Source organism: Clupea harengus, chromosome 21 (genome assembly GCF_900700415.2).
Source record: "Clupea harengus chromosome 21, Ch_v2.0.2, whole genome shotgun sequence".
NCBI lineage: Eukaryota > Metazoa > Chordata > Actinopteri > Clupeiformes > Clupeidae > Clupea > Clupea harengus.
In genome coordinates, this window is record NC_045172.1 from 17,111,429 (window position 1) to 17,133,928 (window position 22,500).

The window sequence follows — 22,500 nt, forward strand, 5'->3', positions numbered from 1 at the left end:
AAAACCACTTAGTTAATAGATTCTTAATGAGCAAATCTGATTTGTTGAGGGGGCGCTCGCACAAAGGAATAGCATAAATGAACACTCATGCGCTCCCTTTTCCACGTGCACACATTCTCAGGGTTGGCAAAAAAAAAAACTGCTTATGCAAGTAGGTGATCCATAAACCCCTCCATGGCCAGCCCGTGACATTCTGCATGAGTGCAAGGGGGGGGGGGGGGGGGGGTGCTAGACTTCAGAGAGGTCCCCTCTTACGAGGCCAGTGATTTTCCATGGGTTAGGATGGCTAAAATGAGTCAATTACTGGGCTGTGGCATTTCTGTGGCTTCTTTTTGAGATGAATGACTGTTCACCTCTGCGGAATGAAGGATATAGAAAGAGGACAGATACCCAGAGAGGGAGAGAGAAAGAGGTGTGTGTGTGTGTGTGGATGTGGGTCTGGGTGTGTGTGTGTCTGTGTGTGTGTGTGTGTGTGTGTGTCTCTTTGTGTGTGTGTGTGTGTGTGTGTGTGTGTGTGTGTGTGTGTGTGTGTGTGTGTGTGTGTGTGTGTGTGTGTGTGTGTGTGTGTGTGTGTGTGTGTGTGTGTGTGTGTGTGAGATAGAGAGAGCGTGCACTGACAGACAGCTGTCCTGATGCGGTCGACAGGAAGGCAGCCAGTCTGGAGTTCGGACCTGGACCACTGTACCCAGGAGCCACTCTCACATATGAATCACCAGAGCTACCAATGATGGACGGATGCCCCATTCATCCTGTCTCTGTCTCTCTCTCTTCCTCTCCCTCTGTCTCTCCCAGGTCCCTATTCTCTCTCTCTCTCCCTCTCTCTGTATCTCTATTCTCTCTCTCTCTCCCTCTCGCTGTCTGTCTCTTCCTCTCCCTCTGTCTCTCCCAGGTCCCTATTCTCTCTCTCTCTCCCTCTCTCTGTCTCTCTCTCTTCCTCTCCCTCTGTCTCTCCCAGGTCCCTATTCTCTCTCTCTCTCCCTCTCTCTGTCTCTTTCTTCCTCTTCCTCTGTCTCTCCCAAGCCCCTACACTCTCTATCTCTCTCCCTCTTTCTCTCTCTCTCAAGCTCCTATGTTTCTCTCTCCCCTTCACTCTCTCTATCTAGTGCTACTCTAAGCCCCAGCACACAGACAGACAGGCATGCCATAGAGAGTGAGCAATTTCTCTGGCTCCTCTAATAAAAATCCAATATTTTCTCCAACCAACCCTTTTCTTTAAGGTGATGGAATAGGTGAGAGCTGAGAGGGGGGCGATGAGGGAGGAGAAGCATGAGTGGTCTGTGTGTGTGTGTGTGTGTGTGCCTTTGATAGAGATAGATAGATAGATAGATAGAGAGATAGATAGATAGATAGATAGAGAGACAGAGAGAGAGAGAGAGTGCTTGTGTATGTGTAAAGGAGATCACTGTGTGAAGAGTGTGTGAATGTGGGTTAGGGGGTAATGTGTGTACATGTACTGTATGTGTGCATGTAAGTGTGTGAGTTTGATGGTGAGTATTTGTGTAATCCAACATGTGTATACGCACATGTGTATACGCATACGCACTAGGAATATCTATTGTCCATTTTGGGGAACTGCCTCTTTACATTCAATGTATCGTACTGTAGTGAGAGAGGGGGAGAGACAGACACTACAGGAGGTGACAGCAACAGAGCCTCAGTTTGGTAAAGATCACAGCAACTCGCCAAGAAGTAATACCAGCATGCTATCATTAGACTGTCTGATTGTTTGCTATCACACAATTGGTCTAACAACATAACTAAACTGTGTTTGTGTGTGTGTATGTGTGTGTGTGTGTGTGTGTGTTTGTAATGGCCCATATTAAAAGAAGAATCTTGTGTGTAACCAATGCTTCTCTTTCTTTGTGTGTGTCATGGAATGAGGAAGAGGAATTAAGTGACTTGACTCTTTGCAATTCTTTTGAATATGCCGCCATGAGACCCAGTAGGATGCCCCAAATATTCAGCTCATCCCATACTGGTAACTAAACACTATTACTGTCAAAATAATACACAGATGTTTTTTTATTGGTTTGATGTATCATTTCATCATCAATACTGATATGGAGTAGCCTATTTTTGAGAATTTAAAGGCAAATGAAACTGGTTCTAGGCTCACGGCAGTAATGTAATTTGTGATAAAAAGATTGCATTTGCCAATATTACTGTGCATTTTTGGTCCATTTCAAGCCTTTGTCTGCACAGCCTTTATTTACATTTTCAGATTCTGCAACAAATGGTCTGCCTTCTAGAGCCGTCCCAATCAGACCCAACGTATAATTGTATAGCAGTGCTATTTTTCATTGCAATTTTTCATACTTTGACCTGTATTGTGACATATGTTTTCCTGTATGTGTGTACTGGACCAACAATATTAATGTAGCACATACTTAACACTTATAGATTGCAGCTGCTGAAAAGACTAGACATAGACATAGACATAGACATAGACTAGACACTTTGGCTTTGGGCTGTCACTTTGTATTCAAAATGTGGTAATTCGTTTGAATGTGGGGACATTTATTTTCTATAACTAATTATAATGACCTATTAGCAGGTTCCTCTTTAAAACGATGCTCTGTTTTGACAAAAAGGTCAGTGATCGCACACGCTCATCATCGCACAATCATTCGCTGAGCAGTGAGGGATCACCGAAGGTGCTTTATGCTAAAAACTGCTGAGAGGATGGATGAAGACCAGCCAGCACAGGTGAAGGGACGGATGGATACGTCACCATGGCATCCAGCAGGAACCCACAAAAGCCCATTACATCCAGAATGCCTGGTAACCATCTTGATTGAATATTACAACGCTTGTGTATGCTATGCTTTTGTCTGTTTCAAGCTTTTGTCTGAATAGAATTTTTACAGTTGCAATGACGGTGTAAAATATATACTGTAAAAATGCAACTGAAACTAAAACTGTATAAGCACAGATTATAAACAATGGACCTCATTCTCGAACGCAGTTCAGAAGAAGAGTTTCTTATTAACTCCATTTACCAAGTTCCTGGGACAATTCTGGCATTCTTAAAAGTTTTCTTATCTGGGATTCGTTCTTAGCTAAGAACAGGATTTAAGAATAAAGATTGGAGTGCATCCATGTCTTAAGGGCTGAATTTGTGAGAAGTCATTGGTAATTGCGTTCACATCAATTCTACAGACATCCTCGGATTTAAATAATAATAATAATAATAATAATAATAATAATAATAAATATGAGAATGTTTGTATCATTTACAATTACGTTTCACATTTATTTCTAAACCAGCCAGCACAGGTGAAGGGACAGATGGATACGTCACCATGAAGTCCAGCAGGAACCCACAAAAGCCCATTACATCCAGAATGCCTGGTAACTATCTTGATTAAATATTACAACGGTTGTGTATTCTATGCTTTTGTCTGTTTCAAACCTTCACTGTCCTATCGATTAAAGGCAAAAAATATATATATTATCATCTATCCACAGCCTGCTGTTTGAGAAGCTTTCTATTCATTGTGGTGCGATTTTATATTCAGTTGTCAAATGTGGTGAGGATGAAAATGGTGATTGTAAAAAGTGGTGGGGACATGTAACTGACACCTTTGGAGAGGATGGGTGAAGAGGCTATTTATTTAAATCGAGACATTAACATGGATACTGACATTTCTAAACCAGCCAGCACAGGTGAAGGGACGGATGGATACGTCACCATGACACCCAGCAGGAACCCATAAAAGTCCATTACATCCAGAATGCCAGGTAACTATCTTGATTACATATTACAATGGTTGTGTATTCTATGCTTTTGTCTGTTTCAAGCCATTGTCTGAATAGTATTTCTTTACAGTTGCAATGACCCCGTAAAACATATACTGTAAAAATGCAACTGAAAGAAGACTGTTAGACTGTATATGCACAGATTGTAAATAATATTATGAACTTACTTACTTAAAGCTTATACAACATTTGTTTCCACACATTCTAATAACTTTCTGTTGTACTCTAGGTCTGCCACCTGCTCGCGCTGGTGCAGTACAGACAAACAGCTGTTCCCGATGGGTCACTATGTCTGTGGGGCTGCTGTGTGTTCTACTGCTGGTCCTGACCACAGGCCTGTGTGTCAAATTCACCTCAGAAAGAGACCAGCTGAAGACTGAGCTAGACCAGTTAAAATCCACATGCAGAACCTTAACCGAGGACAGAGACCAGCTCCAGAGCAACTACTTCAGTGTGACCAGAAAGAGGGACCAGCTGCTGGCCATCAACAAACAGCCGCAGAGTCAGATCACCTGCAATAGCTTATCTTAGATCTTTTGGCATATTTTGTAATTTTTTAAATAAGTAATTTTTTGTTGTTGAACATTTTACTGAATTATATTCCAAATTGTATGTGGTCCTCTAAGAGCCCTGCCCCAGCGGATGGAAACATTTCAACTGTAAATGCTACAGGGTCTGGCCTGACCCACAAACCTGGTCGGAGAGTAGAAAACAATGTCAAGCCATGGGAGCAGACCTGGTGATCATCAACAGCAGAGAAGAACAAGTAAGAGGGAGTGTGTGTGTGTGTGTGTGTGTGTGTGTGTGTGTGTGTGTGTGTGTGTGTGTGGTGTGTGTGTGTGTGTGTGTGTGTGTGTGTGTGTGTGTGATTGTGCTTGTTTGTTTGTTTTTTCAAGTAATATATATGTCTGATGCACTTCTCTGACCTGACATATTCCAAAGGACTTCCTTACTGAACTGGGGCAATATGGTTGGATTGGGCTGCAGAGGAATCTCGATGACTGGATCTGGGTGGACAACACTCCACTTTCCATGAGGTCAGATAGACTTTTATCTCATGTCATCTTTATGTCTTCGTTTGTTATGTTGTGTCATGCTGATTTAGCTGTTAAGCTGAACACCAGAGTCACTCCACCATTTCAGTTTGTAAAATAAGCAATGTCTCAGTCACCTCAGAAATCGCGAATGTCAGCAGTGGTCTGAGCCTACTGAGCAGACAAATACCTCTCAATGTGTTCTGAACTACCATGGTCAACTCTTCATCTGTTACAGCTAAAGCTGATTGGTTGACCTGTTAGCTCAGTGGGATATTTTTTTTTACAATTTCCGCCTATTTTTCACTGTTTCATTTAAAACTTAAATATCTATGGTTCTACACATTGCATTATAACCATTCATGGCTTAAATTAAAGAAGACACTTGGGCCATCAACTACAGTTAGTTAATGTTTTTCAGTGTGGTGAGTTCTCCTCTCTGTATGTTACGATGATTAATACAATGTTATTGAATGTAATTGTAAAATGTAATTTTCATGTTGTTTCAGTTTCTGGGAAGCTGGACAGGGTTCCGGCTCTTCTGAGAATTGTGCCCTTTTCCTTCCATCACAAAATAAGTTGATCACCAACTGGCATGACTACCCATGTGGCAGAACATATCCCTTTATTTGTGAAAAATTAGCTTACATCTGATTTGTTTACTATTTACTGAATTACTGCTTGAATTGTTTCACAACTGCCTTATTTTACTGACTTTGTGCACCAACCACAAAGTCTGCTTGAGAGAGTACGTTGGACAGTGTTCTTTTTTGTTTGTGTGGCATTTTTTACTGCATTTTATTTGGTGGTTTAAACAGTGGCAGTGGCAGTTAGTGGTTTAAACCGTGCATGAAAACGTGCATGACTAACCATACGATTTCTGCTGTGTCACATCTAAGACTAAACCAAATCACTTTCACTTTTGATGACTATCTCTGCTTACTTATTGCAATAAAAGATAAAACTACTTTTGTGTGTACTATTCATTACAATCATTTTCTATGTCTTTTTCTATTTTATTGTCAAGAAGAAGATGTACTGTCATGTTAGTGTTAGGCATCCTTTCGTCACAATGCGGCACGGTGTGTATGAACAGACCGCACATGGCTAAAACATGCCACAGTGTGTATGAACAGGCCACACGGTGGCTGGCACGGTGGCTCAGGTGCTTGCACTCCCGCCTCACAGCAAGAAGTTCATGGGTTCGATTCCCTCATGGGGTGCTGTTGGCTCTAGGGGGGCAGGTCCTCCCCAGACCCTCAGGTGGGCTATCTCCCGGGCCTTTCTGTGTGGAGTTTGCATGTTCTTCCCGTGTTCACAGGGTTCACCGTGTGGCCTGTTCATACACACTGTGGCATGTTTTAGCCATGTGCGGTCTGTTCATACACACCGTGCCGCATTGTAACGAAAGGATGCCTAACACTAACATGACAGTACATCTTCTTCTTCTTCCCGTGTTCACAGGGGGTTTCCTAGACTAAAAACCCCAACAGAAAAACATGCAAAAAGAACAGAACACATGTCCATCCCTGTCTAAAGATGGACAGTTCACTTGACTTGGTCCCCGCCCACTGCTCCGGGGGGTCCTGGAGGAGGGACAGTACAGGATGGGAAAAGGCAGAAGATAAATTCACCGCGACCTCAGGCTTGCTTGCGTGTGCGTGTGTGTCCTGTGTCGCCTCCATATATTCACGTGTGTGTGCCAATAAAACCTGACAATTATTACAATTATCAATTACATGGCTAAAACTGCATGTGTGTATGAACAGACCGCACATGGCTAAAACTGCATGTGTGTATGAACAGACCGCACATGGCTAAAACTGCATTCTGCCTGCTGCAGGAGCACAGAATGACAAGTGTGCTTTCTTGACGTTTACATTTGCGTTCGTGGGAGGGTCAATTACATATGCGTTCATGGGAGGTTTGGTATTTTTTTCTTTTGAGTGGTGTAGAATTACTGCCCTGTATTACCTTTTTGTTTATTAGCATGTATATTTATGTCCTGATATGATTCCTTTTAATGGCGATAGTCCCTTGATTCCATTCAATTGTGACCCTGATTGAATGACACCGTTCAGTTGCAGGTGCCGCAAACTATGATTAGAGGGCAGTGACATGAATTGATTACGCCATCGGGCAATATCAAATGAAAAAAAAATCAATGTCAATGGCCAAGTCATTGTTTATGCTGCGCTCTCAAACGTATGTATATCTATCTGCCTCTGTGTGTGGCAGGCCTTGAGCCGGAGAATGTACGCACAGAAAGATTATGGATGCTTGAGTCCACTCATACAGTATAAACAGTTACACAAACATACACAAACACACATATACAAGCAACCAATCACGCACACTTTTAACATTATCCATGCACACACACACACATACACATTCACACAAACACACACACACAAGGAAAAAAACACAAATATAAACAATGAAACACACACAAGCACATATACACATACACTATCTATTTCCCCCCCCCCCACACACACACACACACACACACACACACACACACACACAGACAGCAGGAGAGGGAGGGAAGGAGAGCGAGTGAAAGTGTGCTGAGAGATTGGACCAAGCGGAGCACAGCTTCCAAGGCTGATCCCTCCGGTCATGCTTTGTAACCCCGGTAACTCTCTGACACAGCATCTAATCCCTGGTCCTGCTCTGTGGACCCACTGCTGCAGACACACCACTGTCACCGCCACTGTCACTGTCACTGCAGAAGCAGGCGAGTGGGACTGACACAAACCGACTCTGACCGGCCCCATGGCAGCCGAGCGTGGACCCGCACCGCTAAAGAGAGCCAAGGCAGTACAGAGCTAAAGCTAAAGACTCCCACAGCCGAACAGACCCCTTCAGGACACTTTCCCTTGCACTCAACCTGTAGCCTGAAAATGCAGTGAATGATGCTCTTGTGAGTGTGTATGTGCGTGCTTCACAGCTCTTGATGCATGTTCACCAAGAACTCACAGATGTGGAGCACTTAGAGCTGAGCTTGGAAGAAACGCCGGAAAGTTCTCAAGTGTTTTGGCTCAGTGGCATGGGAGGAATATAGAGAAGAGGACAAGATGGAGTGGCCCGAGTGGAAATGTGACTAAAGGGAGACCTTTACCGTCAAAGTCAAAGGAATAGTCACTCTGTCTCCTCCACTCACTTTTCCTCCTGGGTCTTACTAACTCTATCCCACTTCATCTCTCTTTGTCAGCTTTCCCTCTCTCGCTATGCACCCCCTCCATTCATTTCCCCTCCTCTTTCTCATCCCCCTCATCTCTCTCTCTCTCTCTCTCTCCCTCTCTCTCTCCCTCTCTCTCTCCCTCTCTCTCTCCCTCTCTCCTGATGGGGTGTTTCTCTGCGTAGCTGCATTTGTTCCGCCTGGCTCTCCGCGGGAGAATGAAGGGAGTGTCCCAGCAGGGCGTCTCTGAGACCAGCTTCCTCAGGGGAGCTCCACGGCTTCTCCTAAGCTGTGGTACACTACGCCAGATTTGGCACTGGAGACTTATACAGTGTGTGTGTGTGTGTGTGTGTGTGTGTGTAGGTTTGTAGGTGTGTGTGTGTGTGTGTGTGTGTGTGTGTGTGTGTGTGTGTGTGTGTGTGTGTGTGTGTGTGTATGTGCGTGTATGTGCGTGTGTGTCTGTGTAGGTTTGTAGGTGTGTGTGTGTGTGCATGGTCTTTAAGCGAGCTTGTGTGGGAGATTCTCTTGCTGTGCACAAATCTCCAGGCATGATTTATCACGGTTTTATCATTTCATTCATTTCTCTCTCTCTCTCTCTCTCTCTCTCTCGGAGTGGTAGGTTTGTGCTTGCAGAAACATCTGTAGCATTAGCTAATGACCAGGAGCATACAATATCCTTGATGGATAAGCAGCTGAGTGACACACCGTAGATATACGTGAAATACGTGAAATAACATATACTACTGCACTGATAAAAAAAAAAGATGCAGTCCTGTTCACTTCCATAGACTTATAAACACACCTGAAACGCCATCATCAGTCACCGAATGGCCGAGAGCTGAAAGAATCGAAACGTTGCCGTGGGAACGGGCTTGTGAGCTACGGGCGTTCTCTCCAGTGCTGAGATGGCAGCCTCAGCTAGTTCCACTTGTGATGCACAAAACACACCTGGAAGTGCCACGGATTCACATGCACTATATTCATCTCTTCACTTGCATAACCACTGCCTCACTGGTATTCAGTCACTCAGTCACTCAGTCACTCAGTCACTCGCTCACTCTCTGACTCACACAATTCAGTGGACCTATTCACTCTCTGACTCACACAATTCAGTGGACCTATTGGCGTTCTGTGTTTGTGTAGCGGTAAGAGGAATTTCGTGAGTATAATCATGGGGTTATTGTATTGTATAGATATGCATTATGTGGGATTGTGTGGGTGGACAGAGCGCTTCCCTTTCTAATTCTTGTGTACTCTTCTCCGGTGTGGTACGTGTTTGCTTGCAAAAAAAGGAATCTTGACGAATGACTGCTCAATTATGAGCCGATTTAAGGCATTATAGTTCATCTCCAACTTCAGTGTTCTGGTCCGTCTAAGTGGTTTCCTGTCTTCACAGAGATCACAACGCGTGACATTTAGCCAGTTTCACATGGACTCCCGTTGACGCTAGTAAACCTAAATGGTTTTGTCTTGTGACTATCACACTCAGACCGTGACTCGTTACCTTTTATGATAATTAGAACTGTTCCATAACCAAGAAATGATTCGCCTAATAGGAGCTGGCTGTGTGTGACTGACTGTGGAAGTGTATTGAGTTATTTAAAATGACACACGGCTCCTCATTTCAAACTCGTGCACACCATCTGGGTTTGGAAGAGATGGGCTGAGAAGGTTGCGATATCTCCAGGGGGACAGCCAGAATAAACAGAGTGATCCGAGCTCTCTTGCCTGAATTGCTTAATTGGGACGACATAACGAGATTTAATTTCTTCAGCATCTGTTCCTCACGGGGAGAGGACGTAAATGAGGGAGTAAATGTGACTACAGAAAAAAGAGCTCCAACCCAGAGGAAGTGGACATTTAACACAGGAGAGTGGTCTAACCCCGCAAGTGTGCTATGGAGCATTCAAAGCCAGTGTGTGGGGTATGTGTGTGTGTGTGTGTGTGTGTGTGTGTGTGTGTGTGTGTGTGTGTGTGTGTGTGTGTGTGTGTGTGTGTGTGTGTGTGTGTGTGTGTGTGTATGTGTGTGTGTATGTGTGTGTGTCACTTTCTAGAAAACACAAGGTCACAGCACAATTCTCAGCGCTGGGACACTCACTGTCACCTCTGTCATTGCATCCACTGCCACAGTAATGAAAGAGCTGAACAGCATGAAATTGGTCAGCAACAATGTCCATTAAAAGACCGGAGAGGCTTTGAGTATTGATGCATGTTTTTGTTAGCAAACAGAGAGAACACACAGTTGGGAGTAGCTGAACATGAAGGAAAGTGAAAGTGAAGTTGTTTCATCCAACATTGGTTCGCTCAGGGAGCCCTCCTTCTGTCATCTCTCTCCCTGGCACCTCCCCATGGCGGAGAACGGAGAGCGGAGAAGGAGTGTGTGGTGGAGGAGGGAGGATTTAGTGGTTTTGGTCGGATAAACACTCAGATCGAGATGAGTCCGAGTGATTCGCCACGTTCCGTCGCTCTGGCACTCCCTGTCACACGGAGTGACTTACTGACATCTCCACCCCCCCCCCCCCCCCCCCCCCCCGAGCACATCAATCTACACCCCCACCCCCACCCCGCCCACACCCCATGGCACCACCCTGAACACCAGCTGCCTGCCCTGCTACTGTACAACACATTAGTGCCACGTTTCTGACGTGCTCTCTGGCAGATAGAAAAAAGAAGGAAACACACAGAGAGACAAACAGAGAGAGACAGAACGAAAGTGAGAGACACAGACAGAAAGAGAGAAGGTGAGAGAGACAGAGAGAGATAGAGAGAGAGAGAGAGATAGAGAGAGACAGACAGAGAGAGAGAGAGATAGAAAGAGAGAGAGAGTGAAAGAGAGAGAGAGAGATCGAGAGAGTGAAAGAGAAAGAGAGAGATAGAGAGAGACAGAGAGAGTGAGAGAATAGAGAGAGAGAGAGATAGAGAGAGAGACAGAGAAAGAGAGAGAGAGAGAGAGATAGAGAAATAGAGAGTGAGAGAGTGAGAGAGAGAGAGAGAGAGATAGAGAGAGAGAGAGCTACTGGGCCCATTACAGTTATAATGCGAAGCAGAGCCCCCAGGTTAAAGCACAGCCGCGGCTCTGTGAGTCAGACCTCCGGTCTATTCCAGGATTGGCAGTTTAAACAACTCGCTCCAATTACCGCAGTTTTCATTCCATTATGGCCTCCCCACACTCAACCCCCCCACCAACAGCTCATCTCCTTATATACCCCCCCCCCCTCCCCCCGCATGCCCGCGTGGGGGTGGAATTAGTTGGTTATGTTCCTACACGTGTGAGCCAGGGAGCTCGCATCGAGCCGTAAATCGAAAAAAAGGATGCATTTTCTCCTAGTCTGTTTTTCCCTTCCTTTTTTCTTTCTCTTTTTTTTGCAGAGAATCTTTTTTTTATTTTTTTTCCCATGCAACAAAAGAGAGTGGTCTGCTTACTGTTTTGTGCGTTCCTGGTGTCTAATAGATGTGTGTGTGTGTGTGTGTGTGTGTGTGTGTGTGTGTGTGTGTGAAATGCTATGGCTCTTCACTAATATGTGAGTTGTGAAGCTTCTGTACAGGCAGTGGGTTAGCTCTCCTTTTCAGGGTCCTTTCGCAAATGAATGACAGCACTGAGGCATGCAGGACGGATTAAGCACAAATGTATCAGGGATTTGAATTAATTGACCTCGTTAAGGCAAATCCCAATATGACTTTAATTGGATACAAAGGAGGTGTGTTTTTTTTTCCCCAGCTCCCAGCTGAATCATCGTCTAGGATGGCCGGCCGAAAGTGGACAGACTAGGAGTACTGAACATGCGGAACATTATGTGTGGCGTTATATATGTGTAACATTTAGTAACGATAGCAGATGATTTTTTTCCTCGAAACCTGTGGAGGTGTGGGAGGTAGGGTTGAGACTGAAACCTCTTCACATGCCCTGAATACTGAGTTTTGTTTCATGTTCAAGGTAAATATTAACAAATACATCCACTACTACAGGCCCTGGGGACAGGGGGAGCTTTGATCTTCACAGAGCTTTTGGTAAATAAACATCGACGATGGGCGGTACATTGAGGATGAAACACTAACTACCTGGGGTTGGAAATCTCTTTTGGAGGAAATTCTCACGGAGAGCACCAATGTGTTCCTCCATTACCAGGCAAACACATGCTTTCCTTTAGCTCACTCTTACTGGAACGGAGGAAAGTCAACTTCATCACACCGAATGCATTCTGAAACAAGCACATCCTCAGTAATTAAAATAACATCCAAATGTCAATCTACCTTTAAATGAACCAACTATCTGCCTGAGGTGAAAATATATTTTCAAATGAATACTGGAATGTACTTCTCAAATTATGAAGTGATGGATTAATTAACTAGAAATATTAATTAATTTGAAATAAACTGCCACTGTCTGAATATGAAATGAAAATTATGTGGGAGGGAAGCAGACAGAAGTAGATGGGTAAGAGCTGTTTGGGCTATGGACACGTGTGTGTGTGTGTGTGTGTGTGTGTGTGTGTGTGTGTGTGTGTGTGTGTGTGTGTGTGTGTGTGTGTGTGTGTGTGTGTGTGTGTGTGTGTGTGTGTGTGTGTGTCCACTGGCACTCTGAACACCACTGGCTCCTACAGACCCCCATTCCTCCAAATGGGGGTGCATATGTTGAGCTTGTTGCACTAAATTGTAGAATCCTCTGAATCCTGGCTTATCACCCTGCTCTTACGACCATCTTCATCTCAAGCTGTTCTGTCATTTCTTGTGTTGGTTCTACATAAAGTAAAAGAAGGTCTTCACAGCCATGGTAAAGTAGAGAAATAGCTTAAATTCAAGAAATTTTGGAAAAATATTCAAGCTGGGAAAAAAAAATCAGCTGCCTAATTGCTTGAAACAGCAGCACCCTATCACATTTTACGATTTTATGATTTGAACACATTCATTGAGCGCTTTCTTTCTCAGTTTTGTTTATATCATTAAGACACCAGAAAGAAACATGGAGGTAAGCCCACATTTTACACACAGACACACACAAACACACATAAACACACACACAAACACACATAAACATGCATACAATCAACACTTATTGCGCTCCACACACTCCACCTAATGGACTAGTTGAGGCGGTAGAAGCAGTGTGGGAAGGGCTGAGTCATCCTCAGTGTGAGGAAGGGCTTCTTCCAGCCTCGCAGTGTGATTCACTCCACAATCACTCCATTTGTGCTCTCCTAATTGCTGCTCACTTCAAGCAACAGGGAGAGCAGCAGGAACAGCGCACACACATGCACTTACAAATACACACACAAAAACAAACAAACATACACACACACACACACAAAGCGATTTTTGCGAGGAACACATTAGCTCAGGTAAATCACCGCGACGTCCCTTGCTGTGTGAAACTCGCGTGACTTTATCGGCAATCGATCCCACCGTCCAGTCACCGTTACTCAGGAACAGAGGAGGCCCAACGCGCCCCCTCACCCCCCCACCCCACCCTAACCCACCCTGCCTCCCACATTACCAACAAATCACCCACCCACACCAACACACACATTCGCTCACACACACACTCTCACTCACAATTAAGAGCCTCAATACAGAGCAGAGTGGACTTTTACAGGTCCGGCTCTTTATGGCTTTAACATTGATCACCGTTCGGCTGAAAGAGAAAAGCCAGTCATTTATCGCTCCGAGGTGCTACCAGAACAATGATTAAAATGTGTGTCGGAGAGCAGGGGAAAGAAAAACAGGCGGAAACCATCACAGATTTTCCATTAGCCTCCAGGGAGGAGTGTACCGCTCCCGGTCGCCCGCTGAGGAGGGCTTTTAATGGGCAAGGAAGAGGAATTTATTCTAATGCGAGGGAAAGGTTATGGATGCCAGGCAACCGATCAGCACTGATTAAGGCAAAAGTGTGTGGAGAATGATGAACGCATAACAAACACACCCACACATACAAAGAATCACATACTGACACAGCGAGATGCACAACACACACACCAACACATGCAAACAAACAAATACACACACAGAAAGAGACACACAGAAATGTACACACTCCCACAAACACACAATATCAGAGACCATTAGCATTGTTGTCTCTTCTCTGCAGGTAATGTTGCCTCATTCTGTGTGGCCAATCCTGAAGTAAATAAAAATGGAAGCCTCATCAACATGACTGACATGACTGAGCTGCTTTGCCTGGGCCATGCGGTAAATTAAGACCTGATGTGTTTAGGTGACTCAAGATGCCTTTTTTGGACATCTGTCACACACTGACACTCAGTCAGAGATGGGATGGGTGGGGTGGGGGGGGTTTAAGAAAATATATGCAGGGACTCAAATGTGTCATTAGTCCCAGATATGTAGCCAAGAATAAACATGTCTAAGAAAGAGGGCAAAGCAGTGACAGCCACGAATCAGCATCAACAGAAAGTACACCTCACCCAGCTGAACGATCCCTTTCTGACAGCCAATGACCTATTTATACTAACATACTGAGGCAAACTAGGAATTACTTGATTGCCTCAAACCGCGATGACCAGGACAGTCAGGGGACATAGAAAACATGAGATCCTGGTTACTCATAAAATTCTCTATGGCATAGTCCTGGGAGCATGATGGGAAAGATAATTACTGTAACAAAACACGCATTCATCCAAACCTGAGTGTTCTAAGAACCGCCACGGTCAGGAAGGTGATTGCGTTTTCAAAAGGCAATATGGTGGTGTGACACACAACCAGTGTGTCTGAGTGGGAGAGACACAGATAATTATGACTGTCAGTGTCAGTGGTGGGCTGCTCATTCTCTGCTCATCAATCGGGCACCACTCATCTGAGCGTGCTCAGTGAGCCCCTTCTGTCTCGCGCGGCAGCTCGTTAGCGACGGAAAGACATGCCGGGCTAACCCCGTTTGCCCCTGCCTTCCTGCAGCCGGCATGTGGCTTCTCCTCCCACACGCTGAGGTCAGAGGTCGCACTCCAGTCTCTCAGCATTCCTGACTCCTTAGACATCAACCCAGTTCATTTAACATGGGGGTTTCTGACTGGGATGAGTGAACGCACAATATACTCAATACATACATACATAATGTAATGGCTCTGATTGCTGTGAGTGACTGTAGGGATGTGCAAATGAAAACAAATAAAAAGATTGTACAAAACAATCTGACAAACACTCACTTCTACTTTTTACAACTATACAAACAATGTATCATACAGGAACGTGGTCGGCGCCAATATGACCACAGTCTTGTCATCAGCAAATAAGTGGAAATAACTCACCGGTTTGCCAGACAGAAGGCAACGGATGATTCACTGACCCCCAGAAATAAATGTGTCTACAAACATAGACTTCAATGGGGTTTACAAGACCTGTTATAAACCCTTTAACCAAAATGAGGACAATGAGTGATTGGTGCACGTTGGAGCAACAAGTACAGAGTCAGATGAAGTGATGAAGAGAGAAGATTATAATAAATGAGAGGAGAAAATGCCATACGCAAGAACTAAAGAGGAGAGACAGAGGGTGATAAGAGAAAAAGAGATCCCAGACAGATAGAGAAAAAAGCATGAAGGAAAGAGAAAAAAGAAAAGAGAGAAAGAGAGAGAGAGAATGAGAGAAAGGCCTGTAGGAAGACAGGCGGACAGATCAGAAGATAAATCTGAGAGACTTGAGGAAGTGAGTGGGGACAGAGGGTGCGTTATGTGCCATATCAGCACTGTTGATGTTCGTGTGGATGGTGCGTTATGTGCCATATCAGCACTGTTGATGTTTGTGTGGATGGTGCGGTAGAGAGAGATGACTCACAGGCGATGCGCACGTGGGCCTTGCGGCTCTTGGTGGTGCCTGCCGAGCTCCAGGCCACGCATTGGCACCAGAAGTCCTCCAGGCCAAAGAGCTCCTCCACCTGCTGCCGCGTGATCTCTATGCTGGCCTCGCGCACCACCAGACCTGCGGGGGGAGAAAGGGGGCAGACGAGCAGTCAGAGTCGGCCAATCACGGGATCACAGAGCATCCTAATGCTGCACAGAGTGGGCAGAGAGGCAACACAAGCCGAAGAACAACCAGAGAAGCACATCCCAAACACTAGGAAAGACAGCGTAACACACTCACTTTAATCGACTGGCATGAGTTTCGCCTAAAGAAACACTAGAACTAATCTAGAGAAATACACATAGTGCGAACGCACACACACACACACACACACACACACACACACACACAAACACACACACACACAGTTAAGAGATATAGTAATCTATTTTTGGGGCTTTATATACTTTATCTACGGCTCACTGTAACACACACCAACAAACGGCTCACTGTAAAACACACCAACACACGGCTCACTGTAAAACACACCAACACACGGCTCACTGTAAAACACACCAACACACAGCTCACTGTAAAACACACCAACACACAGCTCACTGTAAAACACACCACATGCAGCACAGGGTTCGTGTTTCCTGAGCAAGTGATCCAATGCAGTGTTCCAATAGAAATCATGTTTCAATAAGGTAAGCTGTAGATGGAAATGTGTGTTTAGCTAATACACCTTCATTAATTATAAGCACTACAACAACCATGTTGCTGTCAAAAACCTAACGATAACGCATGGATTAATTACTGAATGTGGGAATACAAGAATGGATTAATGATGTATGTTTCTACTTGGATAGCACTTTCCTACCCACTCCAAAACTACCTACTAACTACCTTTATCCATCATAAGGGATAACACAACAATGGAAATCATTATAAAGACGCCTTCACTCTACTGCTTCCCCACTATCCATTTTCACACATTTTCCTCGGTCAGCATTGGTAACTTTGAAAAAAAAAAAAAAGCTCTGTCTTTTCTTTGTTCCGCCTGGCCTCTGCGAGTACCACACATGCTTGATTAAAAATGAAAGACTCCAACAAACGTCAACACAAGAGCGGAAGAGAGATAAATAAAGGGGGGGAAAGCGAGTAGCAGGGACAGTAGCAGCCTGTGATTGTAACCGAGTCTCTTTATTAGGCCGCGGGGCCTGTGCCAGCCTCACCGAGTTGGTGCTGTCCGCCAGAACCAGATCTGCGCGCCATGCCAGCCTGCAAATCCTGTTTGCTAACTCCGCTGATTGAAGTTGTGTGTGTGAGCGGACTGCAGTGCATAGTAATGAGTATGTACGTATGCACACACACACACACACACACACTGTACACACACACTATATATAGACTCACAAGACAGATTAACAATAAATAAATAGTAATTCATATACAGCTGCAGACCTAACGCATACACACACCCACATACAAAAAACACACAGGCACACATGGCCTCACACACACACACACACACACACATACACACACACACACATAGATCAGACAGGATAGCTGGCATTACGGAGCATCCTTATAGAAAACTCCTCTAACTCCTCAAACGCTCGCATTCTTTTTATCCTGACATCTTTATTACAGGTTAATGCGCAACACGAGTTGTGTATGGAGCTGTCAGGACAGATGACGCTTAACGGTGCCCAGCGGAGGAGACAGGATGCACATTCCAACTCAAGCACTCCACACAGCACCACAGGCACAGCTGCACCTGGCTGGCGGACATCATTCAGCCTCCGTGGGCCTAAATTATGTCTCACGCTCTCCATATTGCATCAAGGATTCATGAATTGGAACTGCGGGCTTGTAACCATGTTATCTCTTTGCTGGCCGTTGCTACGCTGTGCTCCTGGCTGCTGCCTTCAAGATGCTAAGGGACAAGAAACACAGCTACTTATCATGCTGCGAAAGCAAGACATACTGCTGTGCGGTGCGAGAGCAAAACAAAAAAACTTTGTTTTTATTGAAGAGTAAGCATGGAGCATGTCTCTGAGCTTAATGTCTTTTAAAAGCACAGTACAGTGCCACTGTGCGGGAGACAACACCTGGTCTACCACATGTGCTGAGACTCTGCATCACCAGTGGGTGCCTCTGTGTTTCCCTGAATGACCATGAGCCAACAAGATGTGTGTGTGCCTGTGTGTGTGTGTGTGTGTGTGTGCTCTTATGCATGTGCAATGTGAATATGCATACATATCAGTCTGAGGTGTGTGCATGTGTGTGTACTAGTGTGTGTGTGTGTCTGTGTGTGTCTGTGTGTGTGTGTGTGTGTGTGTGTGTGTGTGTGTGTGTGTGTGTGTGTGTGTGTGTGTGAGGTGTGTGCATGCGTGTGTGTGTGTGAGGTGTGTGCATGCGTGTGTGTGTGTGTGTGTGTGTGTGTGGTATGTGCATGCGTGTGTGTGTGTGTGTGTGTGTGTGTGTGTGTGTGTGTGTGTGTGTGCTTATGCATGTGTGATGTGAATATGCATACATATAAGTGTGAGGTGTGTGCACATGTGTGTTCTAGTGTGTGTGTGTGTGTGTGTGTGTGTAGTGTACAAACGTGATGCTAGTCCAATAGGCCCTGCAGGTTGTTTGTGGGCTGGTGGTGTGATTGGCTCTTGGTGCCAGGGACTGCAGCCTGAACCACAAAGCCTGAATAATCCCCTCTGCAAATACCCACTATGGATGGGCAAAGCATCCATACCCCGTCCTATCATGATAATTCTGCCAAGCGTGATATGATTATGATATCACATCAGATGCCATGTATCATAAATCTGTCAGCGTTGAATTACTGACATTCCCAATGTGCTTTCAGGTTATTAGTATGCTACAAGGATATCAGAATCAGCTGATTTCCTGATTTCATTTATAAAGTATTTTTGTCAGTGTCAAAAAGAAGATAAGGCGCAACAGTCACTGGAAAGCTTCTTTTCCATACATGCTGTATTATGTTAGAGAGATGGAGACTCCGACTACTCTATAGCAACTCTCCTGACCAGAAAACAACAACCTAAAATCTAATTCCACTAACTCACTCACTGTGATGACCAATCATCTGCTTGAGCTGCCTGAAGATGGAAAGCAAGAGCTGTGAGCCAGTCAGAACTACAGCACCCATCATGGATCTCTCTCAAGGGAGCTGCTCCTCAACACTGGCCCTAACACCCAACCAACACACCTCACTTCACCCACCCCACCCCCACACCCCCTCCTCTCTCTCTCTCACACACACACACACTATCTCTGCGCACTGACACGGAAGAATCTGACCTTGTTTGTGAACCGCCATGACCATAAATAATTAAAGCGTTTGTGATTTTCTCCACACGCTGGCTTTCCTCCAGATTACTGTAAGGAGGCGTAGGGGAAGGCTAAGGGAATGAGTGAAATTGAGAGAGCGCGAGTGGGAACCAGTGGGGAAAAAGGAAGAGTGTGCCTTGAACAAAAGCACACCATCTTACATCACCTTACATCATATGCCTTTGATACCACACCTTGCTCTAATACTTAGGGCTAATCTCAAGTACACTCCAGATTGGTGGAGCTTAACTGGAGGAGTATGGAGCTAGCCAACCAGAGGTCAGATTCGCAATTCCCTTGGAGTTCAAGCACTGAACAAAAATGGATACCTTCACTGATATAACTTATCTATACCATGACGCCACTAGAATTAATATTGCCTTTTATTCTAATGACATGATGTTGATGTACACTATAGCCACTGGAATTAATATTGCCTTTTATTCTAATAACATGATGTTGATGTACACTATACCCACTGGAATTAATATTGCCTTTTATTCTAATAACATGATGTTGATGTACACTATACCCATTGGAATTAATATTGCCGTTTATTCTAATAACATGATGTTGATGTACACTATACCCACTGGAATTAATATTGTCTTTTATTCTAATAACATGATGTTGTCCACTGGTTGATGAGGCTACTTGTATTTTGTGTTGCCTCCTTACACTGCATCATGTATTTTACTGATAAAAGCAGTGAAAGTCTTGTATGAATACTGAACCATCATCTACTATGCTTTCACTGAATCGTAGAGAATGTCCACACTTTTGTTTACTCCCAAATGGCACTTTCCTATTATTTTTGGCTATTCATATTATATATATATATATCAGCTAAGCAAGTCAACCAGTTTAGATGAAGTAAACTACACTAAATCACTAGCTGTAAATGTAAATACAGCTTCTGTTGAACATCCTCAACCAGACACAAGCTCCCTTATAAACACAAATGGTGGTGACATATCTTAGCCTTGTCAAACAACAAGTAATTGTGACATTAACTCATTGTACTGTTCAATATGCACTTTCTTGGGTCACCCCGGCCGGAACTGCCACTCGTAATGATTCATTATTAATGCGATCATCAGTGTTAGCCTTAACTTTGCTATTGATCAACGTCACTGACAGTGGCGTGAAAATGGCAGCCGGGGGAGGTGTTAGCATGTTGATTAAACTCCTCAAATGAAGAGCCCTCCCTTCCAATGCTCAAAGTCATCACTCAAACGGGGCCACAGTGTACATTACACCGGTGTAACTACACATAATTAACTCAAGTTCATCTGGGTAAATCAATGGGCCAGCTCATGGGGGATTAGTGGAGACGATCCCTCACTGTTAGGGAGTGTCTAAAAAGAGCCATGCGGCTCTGCAGAAACTCCTGCCTTTCCGGCTGAGGACAAGGACCAGGAATCGATACCATATTGTTTTGTTGTGTTATAATTTGGATGACAAACAGAGAGATTTAATCTCAGCATTTCCTCTCTCGAGATAAAAGGAGATAAAGGTTTATTTTAGCAATCTAGTAAGTGCTGGTCTGCTGGAGATTGTGAGGGGATTTAATGGCCAGTTGGTAGGAGGGACTTGATTTGAACAGGATCGCATTAACATTGCATAACAAGTCACATGGCCATCCATTTGTATATTCTGTGCTATTGATGCAACTATGCAAACAAGAAAGAACTCAATCAATGGTACATTATTACACAGGGGCTTAGACACCTATCCCATCTTCAAAAAAGAACAATTCTCTACAACTAAACATTCGCTTTTATCCCTTCGTTCTAATGTGCAGCATGGGCTAGCATCATATTTCTGCCAGCGAGGGGGAAAGGCTTTGGCAGTGCTTCAGAGAGGAGATCGATTCTGAAACATATGAGTAGGTGTTTCTCCTTAAAGGCACTCCATTGGCCTCCCACCTCCCCCCTCCCAAAAAACAACATAAGCAATGGTCTGATGATCCTCCTCCCAGCCTGCGGAGCAGAAAAAGCTCTCACCGTTAATGACTCTGGTAGGCGCGTGTTTAGCTGGTGATGTAGGTTGATTCGTTTTTATTGGCATTTGATGTTTTTAAATGAAGGTGTTTACAAGTCAAAAGTCTCTCTCTCGGTCACTCTGCAGCACATATTCTTCTTTCTTACCCTCTCTTTGCTTTTCTGTTTTCACTTCTTCCATTTCTTTGTCTATCTCTCCTTTTTCTGTCTACTCTCTCCATCCCCCCCCTCTCTCTCTCTCTACAACCCCCTCTCTCTCTCTCCACCCCCCCTCTCTCTCCAACCCTCTCTCTCTCTCCATCCCTCCCCCTCTCTCTCTCTCTCCATCCCCCCCTCTCTCTCTCTGTCGTTCAGTGTGTGCAGTGGGGTGAGGCGCCATGCCGGGGTCCAGCAGACTGGCCAGATAAGAGCCTTGGCCGACTACGTCTGCTAATCTACTGTCTGCCCCGCCAAAGAGAGCGAGAGCGAGAGAGAGACAGAGAGAGAGAGAGAGAGAGAGAGAGAGAGAGAGAGAGAGAGAGGTAGAGGAGAAAGAAACACAACATAATGGATGAGGAGTAAAAAAAGAAATAAAGACAAAAGAAAGTCAAAGAGTAAGGAAGAGAGATAAAAAGTGAGAAGGCTAAAGGGATATGTGAAGGAGACAGAGAGAGAGAGAGAGCGAGAGAGAGAGAGAGAAAGAGAGAACGGGCATGTGATCATGTTTCCATCAGCTCGAATAGGTATTGACCAGGCGAGCCAGTCTCTATCGTCTATGTGCAGCTCTTTTCTGTCAGTCAGAGGAAATCAGACACGACTGGGGTGTGTGTGTGTGTATGTGAGTGTGTGTGTGTGTTCTCATATGGTCAACTTGTGCACGGATTTGTGTGTATGTTTGTGTGTGTGTGTGTGTGTGTGTGTGTGTGTGTGTGTGTATATATAAATATATGTGTGTGTGTGTGTGTAAGAAAGGAGTGTGAGAAAGAGAAAGATTCATGTTGTGTGGGCTTTGAGTTACACATCAGTGCAGTCACTCATCACAAACTGCCTGACGGAATGGCAAAGGGCGCAAACGCACAACGCTAACTTCTCCTTTGTCAGAGTCAGACCTCAGAGGCTCGTCTCTCCTTCTCTCTCTCTCTCTCTCTCTCTCTCAAAAAAGAATTATTTTGCCACAAGCACCAGCACCACCCAGCTCTCTCTCACACACACACACACACACACACACACACACACACACACACACACACACGCTATGTTCTTTCTCCTCTCATTTTCTTCTTCAAGTACACCTCCCAACAACCGTTTCTCCTGAGTAGACATTCTATCCATTTCTCAGGTGCCGAAGCGGACTCCCGGCACCTTGCCCTCCAACCCTGTGGGCAGGTGTGACAGG

The 22,500-nt window shown here is 44.7% G+C and overlaps 1 protein-coding gene and 1 long non-coding RNA gene across 4 annotated transcripts in view; one reads left to right on the forward strand and one right to left on the reverse strand.

The window, feature by feature from the left end:
- Nucleotides 1-22,500, reverse strand: part of unc5cb (unc-5 netrin receptor Cb) — a 156,994-nt gene that overhangs the window by 56,420 nt on the left and 78,074 nt on the right. For all 3 annotated transcript variants that reach the window (XR_006151497.1, XM_031558359.2, XM_031558358.2), the window contains exon 3: nt 15,760-15,903. Coding sequence is in view for 2 of the 3 variants with exons in the window: in XM_031558359.2 (XP_031414219.1) it covers nt 15,760-15,903 (144 nt within the window). In the remaining variant the exon portion in view is untranslated. The remainder of the gene's footprint in view (nt 1-15,759; nt 15,904-22,500) is intronic.
- On the forward strand, nt 1,563-3,743 carry LOC116218124. Its single transcript, XR_004162688.1, has 4 exons — nt 1,563-1,978; nt 2,592-2,781; nt 3,268-3,351; nt 3,658-3,743. It is a non-coding gene; the product is annotated as an uncharacterized LOC116218124 (long non-coding RNA).